Source organism: Chiloscyllium punctatum, chromosome 15 (assembly GCF_047496795.1).
Source record: "Chiloscyllium punctatum isolate Juve2018m chromosome 15, sChiPun1.3, whole genome shotgun sequence".
Lineage (NCBI taxonomy): Eukaryota > Metazoa > Chordata > Chondrichthyes > Orectolobiformes > Hemiscylliidae > Chiloscyllium > Chiloscyllium punctatum.
The window spans coordinates 17,195,508-17,211,224 of NC_092753.1; the positions used below are offsets into that span (position 1 = coordinate 17,195,508).

General features: G+C 44.4%; 1 protein-coding gene across 2 annotated transcripts in view; it reads left to right on the plus strand.

Moving 5' to 3' along the window:
- The window catches only part of phex (phosphate regulating endopeptidase homolog, X-linked), a 268,434-nt gene that overhangs the window by 194,830 nt on the left and 57,887 nt on the right, over nucleotides 1–15,717 (plus strand). The window contains exons 4-5 of one of the 2 annotated variants that reach the window (XM_072584730.1): nucleotides 6,804–6,890; nucleotides 15,182–15,408. In XM_072584730.1, coding sequence (XP_072440831.1) covers nucleotides 6,804–6,890; nucleotides 15,182–15,408 — 314 coding nt within the window. The remainder of the gene's footprint in view (nucleotides 1–6,803; nucleotides 6,891–15,181; nucleotides 15,409–15,717) is intronic. The other variant, XM_072584731.1, reaches the window with a different exon arrangement.

Below are 15,717 nucleotides of genomic sequence, written 5' to 3' on the forward strand. Positions count from 1 at the left end.
AGATGGAGTACAATGTGGGAAAGTGTGAGGTCATGCACTTTGGGAGGAAGAATAGAAGGTGGACTATTGTCTCAATGGGGAGAAAACTCATAAATCTGAAGGGCAAAGAGACTTGGGAGTTCCAGTCCAGGATTCTTTCATGGTAAACTTGCAGGCTGAGTCAGTAGTTAGGAAGGCAAATGTAATGATGGCATTTAGTTTGAGAGGACTTGAATATAAAAGCAGGATGTACTTCTGAGGCTCTGTAAGGCTCTGGTCAGACTATGTTTGGAGTATTGTGTGCATAATTTTGGGCCCCATGTCTCAGGAAGGATGAACTGGCCCTGGAGTGTGTTCAGAGGAGGTTCACAAGAATGGTCCCAGGAATGAAAACGTAACATATGAGGAACATTTGAGGAGTCTGGATTTATATTCGATGGGGTTTAGAAAGATGAGGTGGGGGGGATCTAATTGAAATATACAGAATACTCAACGGCATGGACAGAGTGGATGCTGGGAAAATATTTCCATTGGTCAGACAGACTATGACCCAAGGGCGCAACCTTAAAGTAAAGGGAAGACCTTTTAGAATGGAGATAAGGAGAAACTTCTTCAGCCAGAGAACAGTGAATCTGTGGAACTCAATACCACTGAAGGCTGTGGAGGCCGGGTCATTGAGTATATGTAAGACTGCGATAGATAGGTCCTTGAATATCAAAGGGATTAAGGGTTACGGGGAGAAAGCAGGAGAATGGGGTGGAGAAACGTGTCAGCCATGACTGAATGGTGGAGCAGACCTCGATGGGCTGAATGGCCCTCTTTATTCTGCTCCTATGTCTTATTGTCTTAAGGTAATTGATCAGCCAACTGTGCCCGCCACAAATAGTGTGTACCCACCTCTGCACTCCCTCCTTATACAACTCTGTCGCGGTTGGCACAGGACCATGCACAACGTCAACACAACGTGTTGCTACTGTATTTGAATGCCACGTTTGTGAAAATCTGGAACACGCTGGCTGGAGTAGCGGGCAGAGCATCTGCAGTTCTGATGAATACAGCTCTGCTCATTTATGTTGGAGGGAATTCACGGTGCTGTGTTTCTGGGATTCAAGAGCATCACTTGGCTCTGGGTTTGGACTTCTAACTGAGAAACGGACGTAGCTGGCAGCAAAGTGGGAATGTTTCTCCTGTCAATAACCCGACGATTCAGGAAATGAAAGAAAGACTTGCGTTTACATTGTGTCTCTCATCTCAAAGTGCTTTTTTAACATTACAGAACTTTCAGTGCAGTTACTGCTGTGAGACAGAAAATAATTGGTGTGTGGCAGGCTCCAACAAACAGTATTGTGATAGTGAGCACATTAATCTGGTCTCAGTGAAGTTAATCGAGGGATAAATATTGACCAAAGACCCTGAAGTTAAGTTGCCTGATTTTCTTCAAGCGCTGACTTCATGTACTCCCCGTCTCCAAGTCCTCCCTGAACTTTGAAGTGATGCACTATCCTGACAATGTGAGGCATTGCTGATGCCTGAGAATTTCTCTTTCAATACAAACAGAGGAAATATAAACAGCAGTAGGCCATTCAGCCCTTTGAGCCTGCTCTGCCATTCCATATGATCATGGCTGACCATCCAACTCAGTATCCTAGTCTCGCTTTTGCTTTTGATCTCTTTAGCGCGAAGAACTGCATCTAATTCCTTTGTGAAAATATTCAATGTTTTGACCTCAACCGCTCTCTGTGGTCATGAATTCCAGAGGCTGACCACTCTGTGGGTGAAGAAATGTTTCCTTATCTCAGTCCTAAATGGCCTATTCCGTACCCTTAGACTGTTATCCCTGGTTTTGGATTCCCTGCGCATCCGGAACATCCTCCCTGAGATTATCCTGTCCAGTTCTGGTGGAATTTTAAAGGTTTCTGTGAGACCCCTCCCTTCATTCTTTGAGACTGTGGTGAATATAGTCCTAACCGACTCAGTCTCTCTTCATACGTCAGTCTTGCCGTGGCAGGAATCAGTCAGGAAAACCCGTGTTGCACACCCTCCATCGCCTGAACATCCATCCTCAGGTGAAGAGACCCAACTGCACATAGTACTCCAGGTGTAGTGTCACCCTGCACAATTGCAGCAAGACATCCTTGCTCCAGTGCTCAAAGCCTTCCACCCATGAAGGCCAACACACTATCCACTTTCTCCACCGCCTGCTCCACCTGCACGCTTACTTTCAGTGACTGGTGCACAAGGTCCAGTACAGGGTCTCATTACATCTCCCCCTTTCCCAATCTATCACCATTCAGATCACCCACTTTGCTGTTTTAGCTACCAAAGTGGATCACCTCACATTTATCTGCATTGTACTGCATCCACCACTTGTTTATCCCCTCATTCGACTTGTCTTTGATTCTTGGGCGTGTCGGGGCGAAGACGAGCTGCAGAAGTTCATGACATTAAGCCTGAGAGTTCACCTTGATGACATGTCCCTAAGGTGCACCAGTTGAGCTGGGCCTATACTGGTGGTGCGAGATGTCAGGGAGAGAGGTTGAACTAACGGCTTATCTCCTGACTGAACCGGCAAGCCCAGCAGCTCAGGGTCCACCCGTGTTGCAGAGACAGAGTGGCTTTTCCCCTTCTGAACCGGGTCGCGTGAAAAGCCTGCTTTAGCCGAAGGGAGTCCGTGACAGTTTGGAGCGAGTCATCCTCAACTGGCCGCTCTCATCTTTAAGCCATGTGTGGCTGAGGAGACAGACAGCGACCAGAATGAATGCACTCAATCTTCTGCAAGAGCCAGCGTGGTTTTAGGAAGGAGGAAAGGGTGGGTCTATTCCCCCCTGTGGACCCACCCATAACCCCAACCCTATCTTCGTGGCATTGCTTGAATCACAAACATGATGCAGAACCTCTTTTTTTTGGAATGACGGAACATGATAATGAAAGCCGGCTTGGTTTTATAATTCACTTCTGTAGTTACATTCTTAATGTTTCCCATACTTAACAGGATAGGGAACACAGATGGATGACCAAGCCTTAAACTAGAATTTCGACATATTGTAACCCTTTCCAGTTATTCCTAAATGCATGACTCCGGGACCATGTGGTTGGGGGCATCAAGGAATAGGATCAGGAGTAGCGAGTCAGCCCTCTCAAGCCTACTCCGTTGTTGAATAGGATCACGGATGATCTGACATTCCTCATGTCCACCTTCCTGCACTTTTCCATCATCCTTGGTCAAAGATCTATCTATCTTAGCCCTAAATATATCCAAGGACTCTACCCCCACAGCTCTCTGTGGAAAGGCGTTCCAAAGACACTCAATCCTCTGAGTGAAGAAATTCTTCCTCACCCCAGTCTTAAATTGGCGCCCCTTTATTCGGAGACCCTCCCATGAGGGGGAAACATCCTCACAACATTTACCTTGTCAAGCTCCTTAAGAATCCTGTACGTCTCAGTGAGGTTTCCTCTCATTCTTCTCACCTTCAGCGAGTAGAATCCCAACCTGCTTCACTTTCACTCATAAGACAATCTCTCTTCAGCCCAGGGATCATCTCAGTGAGTCTACTCTGAACCGCCTCCAGTCTTTCCATTAATAAGGGGACCAAAACTGCTGACAGTGCTCCTGATGTGGTCTCACCAAACCGTTATACAGTTGTGATAAGACTTCCTCTAATACTCCAACAGCCTTGAAATAAGGGGCAACATTCCATTACCTTCCTGATTACCTGCTGCAGTGTGCTAGCTTTCTGTGTCTTGTGCACAATACCCCCCTTTTGTGTTGCAGCTTCCTGCTGTTTCTCTCCATTTAAATAATCCTCTGGTCTTTGGCTCACCCTTCCAAAATGAGCAACTTCACATTCTCCTACATTATACTTCATTTGTCAACTTTTACCCCACTTATTTAACCTAGCATTATCTCTTTGAAAACTGCTTGTATCCCCCTCTCGACCTGCTTTTCCACCTTCTTTTGTTGCTGTTGGCAAATTTGCCTACAATCCATTTGCTTCCTTCCTCCAAGTCATGAATATATATTGTATACGATTGCTGACCTAGCACTGATCCCTTTGGAACCCTTGGTCACATGTCACCAACCTTCTCCCCACTCGCTGATTCCTGTTTATTAGCCAATTCTCTTCCATGTCAATATGCTACCTCCCACACCATGGGCTATTATCTTATGAGTTAACCTTTTGTGAGGTGCCTTGTTGAACATCCCTGGACACCCAAATACAGCACACCTACCATTCGTACTCTGGTTGAAATTCCCTTGAAAACCTCTAAGTTAGACAGAACCGAATTCCCTTTCATAAAACCATGCTGACTCTGCTTCATTAGGTTATGCTTTTTCCAAGCGTTCTGCTGTTAGTTCCTGAGCAATTCATTCCAACAATGGATGTTAGACTAATTGACCCATAGTAACCTGCATTTTGCCTCCTTTCCTTTTTGAATAGGACTTGTCACATTGGCAGTTTTCTAATCCTTCAATCATTCCAAGAATTTTTACAAAATTACAACCAATGCGTCCACTGCCTCTGTAGCTACTTCTTTTCGGATCCGAGGATGGAAGCCATCAGGACCAGGGGACTCACTGACCTTTCGCTCCATGAGTTTGTCTAATGCTACTTCTCTGGTGGTAATGATGGTTCTTCATTCCTCCCCCATATTCTTTAGTACTAATGGGATATCCAAGTATCTTCCGTAGTAAAGACAGCTGCAAAATATCTGTTCAACTCCTCTGTTATTTCATGGCTCTGATTAGATTAGATTCCCTACAGTGTGGGGACAGGCCCTTCAGCCCAACAATGTCCACACTGACCCTCCATAGAGTAACCCACCCAAACCCGTTTCCCTCTGACTAATGCACTTATCACGATGAGCGATTTAGCATGGCCAATTCACCTGACCTGCACATCTTTGGAGTGTGGGAAGAAACCGGAGCACCTGGAGGAAACCCACGCAGACACGGGGAGAACGTGCAAACTCCACACAGACAGTCGCCTAAGGCTGGAATCGAACTTGAGACCCTGGCACTGTGAGGCAGCAGTGCTAACTCCTGAGCCACCATGCCACTTCAAAATACAATGCTGTGCTCTTGAACGTTCCTCCACAAAGCTCAGAGCCACTTAACGCTTTTGCTGCCTTCCCCTCAGCGCTGAATACCTGCTGAAAATAACAGGGATGGACAAGGGCCTGGGCAAGGAGGGTACAGACCAGGCCGACAGGAAGGGAGTCTCCCTGAGGCAGCCTTCTCTCCCCAGAGCCACACATTCCCAGCCACCACAGGTCCCCAAAACTGTTACCCCAGATTCATTTTCTAAGGGATCTATGTTCACTTTGACCTCTGTCTTCCATTTTATATATTTAAAGACGCTCTTATTGTCAGTTTTTATATTCCTCACTAGGTTGCCCTCAATATTTTTTTCTTTGTCTTTATTATTTGATTAGTCGTCTTTTGTTGAATTTATCTCAGTCTTTGTGTTATCACTGACTTTGACCTCTTTTATATGGTTTTTCTTTCAACTTATTCCTCCCATTAACGTCCTTGGCTAGCCATGCCTGGGATTTCCTTCTCTAGAATCTTTCCTCCTCTCTGGAATGTGTATTTGCTCAAAGTCATGGCTTATCTTTTCAAATGCCTGCTACTGCTTGCTTTCGGTCCTTCCTGCTCATCTATACACCTCCCCCCCCAGCCCCCCAAATCCACTTTAGCTAATTCTATCCTCATTTCATTGTAGTGCCCTTTATTTAAGTTAAGCACAATTGTTTTCAACCCAAGTTCCTCACGCTTAAACTGAATATTAAATTCTATCATGTTATGATCACTACTGCCTTGAGGATCTTTTACTCTGACTTTATTAAACCTGTCTCATTACCCATTGTAATGCCAACGGTGTGGGTTCAATTCCCATCACCAGTTTGAGGTTACCATGAAAGACTCTCCTTCTCAACCTCTCCCCTCTCCTGAGGGCTGGTGGCCCTCAGGTTAAATCCCCACCTTATGGTCTGGTGGTGACACAACATTACCCTTTACCATATCCAGGAAGGCCTGCTCCTGGATGACTTCATGACATGGAAAACTATTCTTACGAAAGATGAATTCATTGTCATACCTACCTTCTCCAACATGACTGACCTAATCAACATGAAGATGAAAGTCACCCATAGTTATTATTCCCTTCTTTTTACATGCTGCTATCATTTGTTGATTGATAGCCGTTTCTACAATGTGGCTATTGTCTGGGGGTGATCTATACCCTGTTCCTATTGGTGTCGTCTTTCCCACATGAAATCTAAATCATCCGAGTCTAAATCGTCTCTCACAATTTGTCCTCATTTCATCTCTTATTAACAATGCTGCCTCACCACCTTTTCCTTCCTCCTGCCTTTCTGCAAGGTCAAATATCCTTGGATGTTAAATTCCCAGTTTTGTTCTCATTGTAACTGTGTTTCTGTAATGATCACAAGATCATATCCATTTACCTCCACTTGTACCGTCCGTTCACCTACATGGAACTGACATTCTCTCATCTAGCTCCACGATCCTCTGTTTCTCAGCTCTCACATACCAGGGTGGGCCATTCAGCCCCACGAGTCTGTGATGCCGCGCAGTGAGACTATGGCTGAGCTGAGACCAAGCATCCTGCAGCAGATATGTGACTCATGTTAGGTGCTTTTGAGTGGGCTTTCAGCAGTTATACAGCTATTGTCAGGGCAGTGAATGAGAAGTCAGGGTCTTCCCTGTATCAATTGATCTCAGGAAACCAGGAATGTTCGATCTAAAGCAATACTTTGTCAACCCTTATTCTTGTGAATGATCCATCCCTCTCTTTCTGTAGAGCTATTGGAAATCCCAATTGATGAAGGAAAGGAAATTGAAGTAGTGCAGAAGGCAAAACTGCTTTATCAGTCTTGCATGAATGAGAGTGAGTACTTTTGTTTGATTTGATTTATTATCGTTACATACCGAGATACAGTGAAAAGTATTATTTTGCATGTTATCCTAAGTCATACCTGACATAAGTTCATTGGGGTAACAGGAGAAAGTGAGGACTGCAGATGTTGGAGATCAGAGCTAAAAATGTGTTGCTGGAAAAGCGCAACAGGTCAGGCAGCATCCAAGGAGCAGGAGAATCAACGTTTCAGGCATGAGTCCTTCTTTAGGAATGAGGAGGGTATGCCAAGCAGGCTAAGATAAAAGGTAGGGAGGAGGGACTTGGGGGAGGGGCGTCGGAAATGTGATAGGTGGAAGGAGGTTAAGGTGAGGGTGATAGGCCGGGGCAGGGGGTGGGGGCGGAGAGGTCAGGAAGAAGATTGCAGGTCAAGAAGGCGGTGCTGAGTCTGAGGGTTGGGACTGAGACAAGGTGGGGGGAGGGGAAATGAGAAAGCTGGAGAAGTCTGAGTTCACCCCTTGTGGTTGGAGGGTTCCTAGGCGGAAGATGAGGTGCCTTCCACCTCCTTCCACCTATCACATTTCCGACGCCCCTCCCCCAAGTCCCTCCTCCCTACCTTTTATCTTAGCCTGCTGGACACACTTTCCTCATTCCTGAAGAAGGGCTCATGCCTGAAACGTCGATTCTCCTGCTCCTTGGATGCTGCCTGACCTGCTGCGCTTTTCCAGCAACACACTTTCAGCTCATCGGGGTAACAGAACAGAATGCAGAATATAGTGTTACAGCTACAAAGAAGGTGCAGAGACAGAGCAACCTGAACACGAGAGGTCTATTCAAAAGTCTGATAACAGCAGGGAAGAAGCTGTTCTTAAATCTGGAGCAGGATTTTCAAACTTTTGTACCTTCTGCCCGATGGAAGAAGTTGGAAGGGGTGGGGGTGGTCTTCGATGATGTTGGCTGCTTTCCAGAGTCAGAGGGAAGTGTAGATGGAGTCAGTGGATGGAAGGTTAGTTTTCATGGTGGCCACACACTGGTGGAGCCAAGGCTAAAGGCTCTTCCGGGGACTTGCACCAAATTGTCCACCTTGGCCAGTTCTGTATCAATGGTGCTGAAGTGGAGATGATTGAAAGCTTTAAGTTCCTCGGAGTAAATGTCATTAACACTTTGTTCTGTTCCATCCACCTCAACGTTACAGTCAGGGGATCCAAGATGGCGGCGACCCAGCAAGTCTGAGTCTACAGTGCTCCTCCCAAGACTTGGGTAAAGTGGGCCACCCACCCCCACCTCACTCACCAAATCATTTAAAATAGCTGTTTAATGTAATTAGTTGTTTAATATTAAATTTAAACAATCTAATCTTTAGTAAAAATGACCAAAGGGAAGGGAGCCCCCAGTTCTCAGCAAGCAGGATCCCCTCCCCCACCCTCTCCAGCTACAGCTGAGGCATCCACAGCCGCCCCGGGGGATTTACCTACAGTGGCGAGCCTTGTGGAGATGATCTCCAAGCTGGATGCGAAGATTGACGCTTTTATCGAGGAGTCCCGAAATCAATGGGACTCACTCTCGGCCGCGCTGCAGAAGCACGACCGAGACATTAAGGAAATCAAGCGCCGAGTCGGAGGGGCGGAGCTAAAGGCCGCAACCTCCGAAACTACAGCGCAATCGGCCGTGGATCGGGTCCGGACTCTCGAACAGCGAGTCCGGACCTTAGAGAATCATATTGATGACTTCGATAATCGAGGTCGTCGAAAAAATATTCGTTTGCTGGGCCTTCCCGAACGGGAAGAGGAAGGCCAGTTTACAGCATTCCTGGAGCAGTGGCTGCCACAGCTTTTAAATCTGGAAGCTGGATCAGGCCAGGTAAGGGTAGAATGGGCCTACTGGGTCGCAATACGTGGGCCCAGCTTGAACCAGCGTCCCCGCCCGGTCCTGTTCGAGCTGCAGAGCTACAAGGAGAGGCAGATACTCCTAGAAGCCTCTAGAAATCTTGGAAAAGATTCCCAAGTCATGATCTATAAAGGATCCAAGATCATGCTATTCCAGGACTTTTCCTCAGCTCTGGTCTGAAAAAGGAAGGCATTCGATGAGGCGAAGAAGTGTTTAAGGGACTTAAATATTCAGTACTCCTTACGCTACCCAGCGACGCTACACTTTAACCATGAAGGATCCGTGTATAACTTCGGATCGCCGGAAAAGGCTAAGGAATTTTTGGACTCTCTTAGATAAACTGTAAGAGAGAATGGATGTTGGTTTGCCTTTCCCCACACTTTGGTTTATATCCCCCCCCTTTTTTTTTCTGTTTTCTTACCTTACTGTTTAATATTATCATGGGGGGTGGGGAGAGGGATTTGATTTTCTCCCCCCTCCCCCCTTGGGGTTGTTTTCTTTTATTATTTTATGTATATATGTGGGTATGTATATATATAAAAGCTGGGGGGTTTGGTTAATGTTGGTGGGGGGAGGTGGTTACCTTATTCTGTTTTACCTCTGTCTCTAGGAGGGGCGTTGTTTCTCCCTTGTTATTTTGTATTATTATATTTAATTATTATTTGTTGAGGTTGTAATTTTATAGTTATATATGTTTATACATGGTATTAACGTTACCAAATATTTCCAGGTGTTGGTGTGGGTTGGGGGGGTGGGGGTAGGGTGCTCACTGTTAACTCTAGCTTTGTATTATGTGTGAATTCTCCTCATCCTATTGAGGAGCACCTGGGTCAAGGGTGGGGCATTGGTTGGGAGAGGATACGATGGACCTTTGGAAAGAAAGTGACACCCCCGGGAACAAGGGGGAAAATCTCCACTTAGGTACGTTTTATATTTTTTTTAATTTAGAAATAGTTTTTTATTATACTGTTGTGAGTGTATTAGAGAGCCTTTATTTTTGTGAATTTTATATGCTCTATGCTCAGGATGTTCTGGATAGGGTTTCCCCTCCCGAGGGGTCTCTGATTTGCCCGGACAATTATGGTTGATCAGTCGGTTAAGTGGTGCACCTGGAATGTCAAGGGGAGTAATTCGCCAGTCAAAAGGAAGAAAATATTATCAAATCTTAAGAAAGAAAGAGTTGATATAGCTCTCCTACAGGAGATACACCTGTTGGATAAAGACCACTTGAAATTACGACAGGGTGGATTTGATCAGGCCTTTTTTTCTTCTTTTAGCTCAAAAAGCAGGGGAGTTGTTATTCTTATTCAGAAGAATTTCCCCTTCAAAACCCTAAATCAGATAAAAGACGAATCTGGACCATATATTTTGATCAAAGCCCTCATAAATGGAGAGGAATATGGGATTTTAAATTTGTACTGCTCCCCGGCAAACCCCTTTAAATTTATAATGGAAGCCTTCTCAAAATTGATGGCTCTTGGTGCCTGTCATACAATTATAGGGGGAGACTTTAATTGTATTATGGATCCGGAAATAGATAGGAGTCCCAAGATTACTGCAGGAGTATCTCCCAGATCTAGACAATTGGTGGATTTGAACAAAGAATTAGGATTAGTAGATGTATGGAGATGTCTTTATCCACAGGGCAGAGATTTTTCTTTTTACTCCAATCCACATAAATGTCATACCAGAATTGATATGTTTTTTGCCCCGTCGATTTTTTTAAATTCCATATCATCCTGTAAAATAGGTAGTATAGCAATTTCCGACCACGCTGCTGTATATATGGAAATCAAGGCGAGGAACAACAGGACATCCCCTCGGCATTGGCGTATGGACCCCTTCCTAATGAAAGATAGTAAATTTGTAAATAGTAAATTCTCTCAAGAATTTTAAACTTTTTTAGAAATTAATTCAGGTACGGCTAGCAACCCATCAATGATGTGGGGGATCGTCAAAGCTTACACGCGAGGTTTGATCATCAGCGACCCAGAAAAAGTTAAAGGGAGAACAACAGCACCTGCTCGAAGCTCGCTTAAAAGCAGCTGAAACAGCATATGCTGATAGACCTTCTATTATCAAATGCAAAGGATTACGGCCCTTAGGACAGCTCTAAACACTACGCTTACTCAAACGGCTATGAGGGAAATATTATTTGCAAAACAAAGGTTATATGAATTTGGCGACAAACCGGGTAGATACTGAGCATTTCTTGGAAAGAAAAAAAAGGCCCCTCAAACTATCACGTCTATCAAGGAAAGTAAGGGTATTTTGACTCATGATCATAAAAGGATAAATGCAATCTTTAGAAAATTTTATTCCGATTTATATAAATCGCAGGATTATGAAGATAGGACTAGGATGATGCAATTATTTTTTAAAAATTTGACCTTTCCAGGCCTAACTCCGGAACAGGTATCGGTCTTAAATGCTCCTCTAACAGTCCAAGAAATACATGACGCAATCAGGCAACTTCAGAGTGGTAAGGCACCTGGCCCAGATGGTTTTCAAGCTGAATTCTATAAAGAATTTACAGAAATATTGGCTGGTGCGCTTATGTACATGTATAACTATGCATATAGTCAGGGCTGTCTCCCGCCTTCGTTGAAAGAGGCAAATATCTCTTATCCTTAAAAAAGGAAAGGATCCAGAAGATTGTACGTCATACAGACCAATATCCTTGCTAAATGTAGATTTTTAAATCCTTTCTAAAACGTTAGCATTGAGACTAGAAAGGGTACTACCACATATCATAAAGGAGAATCAGACGGGGTTTATTAAGGGCCGTAGATAATCCAATAATATTAGGAAGGGTTTTGAATATGATTCAAGCCTGCCATCAGGGAAAGATACCAGGAGTAGTAGTTTCATTAGACGTGGAAAAGGCGTTCGATAGGGTTGAATGGTCATATTTGTTTTACACGTTGGAAAGGTTTGGCCTTGGAAAGGTGTTTACCTAATGGGTCTCAACATTGTATAGTGATCCCAAAGCAGTTGTGGTTACCAATGGATTAGGTTCGGATAGCTTCAGTGTGGGTAGGGGCTGCCTTCAGGGATGTCCTCTCTTGCCATTGTTATTTACGCTAATAATTGAACCACTAGCAGAAGCTATATGGGCTGATCCTAATATAACAGCCCCAAGGATTGGTACGGGTAAACATAAAATTACCCTTTATGCAGATGATGTTCTTCTATTCCTCAGTAATCCTCCGTACCTCGCTTAATCCAAGTTATTAATACATTTAGCGCATTCTCAGGCTATAAAATTAATTTCTCAAAATCGGAGGCTATGCCAATGGGTGGCCTTGCTATGACACCCCACTTAGTGGACGGATCCCTTTTTCCCTTTCGTTGGTCCCTGGAGGGTTTCTTATATTTAGGCATTTTTATTACCCCAGTATTTGGTCAGTTATACAAGGCTAACTTTGTGCATTTACTGGACAGGATAAGGCAGGACCTCCAGCGATGGGGAGACCTTCCAGTTTCCTGGCTGGGTAGAATAACACTAATTAAAATGAATGTCCTGCCCAGTCTCCTCTACCCTGTGAGAATGTTTCTGGTGATGCTGCCGAGCTGGCACTACGTAAATTATATGGCTGGTTGGGTTCCTTTATCTGGAATCATAGACGGCTCTTCATTAAGCTGCAGAAGCTACAGCTGCCACAGGCAAGGGGAGGATTGGACTTCCCAGATTTTAGGAAATATCAGTTAAGTTCCCTATTAAGTTACATAGCCGATTGGGTCTTGTCTGATCCACAATCAATCTGGCTGGACATTGAGGCTTCTCAAGTAAAATGCCCACTTATTAACCTTTTATTTTCAGACAAGAGGAAAATCATTACGGATCACTGTAAAAACCCTATAATACTAAACACAATTAAAGCTTGGAATATAATGCGGCAAAATGTAGGCAACTCACATAAGACATCCCCCTATGCGCCGATAGTGGGAGCATGGGGATTCCAACCACTGTTAAACTCTGGAGATCCAGGGATATCTCATGTCTAGGGGACCTATTTAAAGATGGGGTCCTGATGTCTTTTGAACAGCTGCGTCAGAAATTCGGATTACCTAATGGAGACCTCTATCGATACTTCCAAAATCGATATTATATACAGAAGAAGACTCCGTTATTAGATAGTCTTTATAAATCAGATAGAGAATGTAGAGTACCACGACCAATGGGGGTATCCTCCATCAGTACTATTTATCATTTACTACATGATGAAGTATCTGGAGATATGGACAATCTGCTTAAAACATGGGATCAGGATTTGGGACGAGAAATCTCCATAGAAACGTGGAATGACATTTGGGAAAAAGCTGGAAGAATCACCATCTGTAACAGAACTCAGGCTATCCAGCCGAAGATACTTCATAGGGCCCATATAGCACCGGATCAATTGGCAAAATTGAAGGCAGGAGCATCTCCAATGTGTCCCAAATGTACAATAGAGTGGGCACTCTTGTACATTGCCTATGGACCTGTCATAAGATCCGTAGATACTGGACTAAAGTAGCAAGAACCCTGACAGAAATTTTAGGAATGGAAATTAAAGTGGACCCTGTATCTCTCCATTTGGGCTTTTCGAACTTTCCCTCCCTGGACATGTACGGGAAGAGACTATTTTCTATTCTCTCTTTCTGTGCAAGGAAAAATATTTTGGTGAACTGGGTGGCTGAGGGCCCCCCTGGACTTTCAAATTGGCACAGATTAATTATGGAACGTATTCCCCTCGACTTCCTTACAAATATGGTGCACCGAAAGACTGAATTATTTTATAAAATATGGCAGCCCTTCTTGAATTACATAAATACAGATATTTCGGCCATCTTAACAAGGGCTTTTATTTAATTGAGATTACAAACCTGGCTAGTCCGGGGCCCCTTAGGAGAGGAATCCCACACGAATACGGGTTTTATTACATTTGATGTTAACACATTCCGAGCATGTAAGAGATTTAAATATACACTCTGGTTAGTTGTAGGTTAGATTAGTAGACAGTTGAGTTTTGTTTTTTTTTCTTTTTCGGTATTTTTTTTTCTTTTGTTCAATTTTGGCTATTGTATATTTGATTTAATTGTATATCAATGTTTGTATTTGAGAGTTTTGTTTATTTTTGTAAACTTGTAAAAATGTTAAATTTCTAATAAAAATATCGATTAAAAAAACATTACAGTCAAGAAAGCATATCAACGCTGTGTTCACAATTCTCTGTAATTTCTTGTGTTCTTGGACAGAGAGGTTACAGTGGTAAATCTGTAAAAGTTGGCAAAAGTCCATGTGAACATGCTGAATTTCCTTAGTCTTCTGAGGACGTAGAGGCGTCAATGTGCTTTCTTGACTGTAATGTTGAGGTGGACGGACCAGAACAAAGTGTTAGCGATATTTACTCCGAGGAACTTGAAACTTTCAATCATCTCCACCTCAGCACCGTCGATACAGAACTGGCCAAGGTGTACAATTTGGTGCAAGTCCCTGGAAGAGCCTTTAGCCTTGGCTACACCAGTGTGTGGCTATTTACTGTACTTGTGTTAAATCCTCACATTGGATGCTTCAAGTATTTGTGTTCAGATATTCACACTGTGACCTCAGCTTGATCCAAACCTCAACGAAATGAAGCATTTGGATGCTTAATCTTTAACGGCTTTTGGGACAGGGTAAATCACCATGATATAACTGACACACAGACACAGAGTAGGGAGATGGTGGTGTCATGGTAATCACACAGTCGCTGTGATCCAGTGTATTATTCTGTAACGCTGGTTCCCATTCCACCAATGGAATGTACAACCTCAGTGAATGAATCTGTGATCAAAGAAGCCATTCTCAGTCATGGTGAGCAGCATCAATGGGTGTGAAGCTCTCGAGAAGAGAAGTCAGCCATTTTTACCTGGTCTAGCCGATACGTGACCCCAGACCTAAGTGAGGTTAACTGCCCCCAACGAAGCCCTGACATGCAGGCCACTCAGTTCAAGAGTAATTAGGGAAGGGTAACTAATGCTGAAAACACCCACATGCCCATGACAGAATAAAGAGAAGGTTCGGTGGTTCAGCGGTTAGCACACCTGCCTCACAGCACCAGGGCCCCAGGTTCGATTCCACCCATGGGTGGCTGTCTGCGGGAGGGTTGCATGTTCTCCCCATGGCTGTGCATGATCGGGGGTGAAGGTATTATGGGGGAGGGTGTGTGGCAGTGTGTGTGCCTATGTGGGGGATTAGGTGTGGTGTGTTGGGGTGGGGGGGGAGCGGTGCTGCAGGAGGGGTTGGTGGGTGCGGAGTGGGGGACTGAGGGAGTGTGGTTTGTGGAGGAAAGGGGTGTGACTGGGTAGGGGTGCAGGGTGGGTCCAGGTCTGCTGTATGTCCCGTGTGTGTGTGGGTGAGCTCACCCCTTCTTCCCCACCATCCACCATTCTCTCTTTGGCTCTGTGGTTAGGTGCTATCGAGTGGGAAGATTCCAAACCCTTGCTAAAGTTTCTGAGGCAGCCTCATTTACGCTGGCCTGTGCTCGAGACCAACAATGGGCCTGAGGGGACCTGGGTGGAGGAGGACTTCAACCTGTTGGAGATGTTAGCTTTCCTCCGTGGAAAATGCAACAGCGGTATTTTCATTCAATTGTTTGTTGGAACTGATGACAAAAACTCCAACAAGCACATCTTCAAGGTCAGTGAAAGTGCCAGTTTGTTCATGTATTTTATGTCGATCTAATTTACCTCAAACCAACGCTAAGGGGACACTAGTCGTAAATCTACAATTGTTATACGTACAGTGCTTTACAATAACTCTTCTGGTTTGAAATATTGCTCCATAGCTCTGACTTTTCGGGACTTCCTCAGAAAGTCTGTTTACGTTTCTCTCGCAGGCCTCTCCCAGGCTTAAGCAATCGAGGACAGTGAACATAGATCAGTCAACAGACTAACAAAATAGAACACAGGGTCAAGAAAACCATTGAACACCATAGTGCCAGATGGC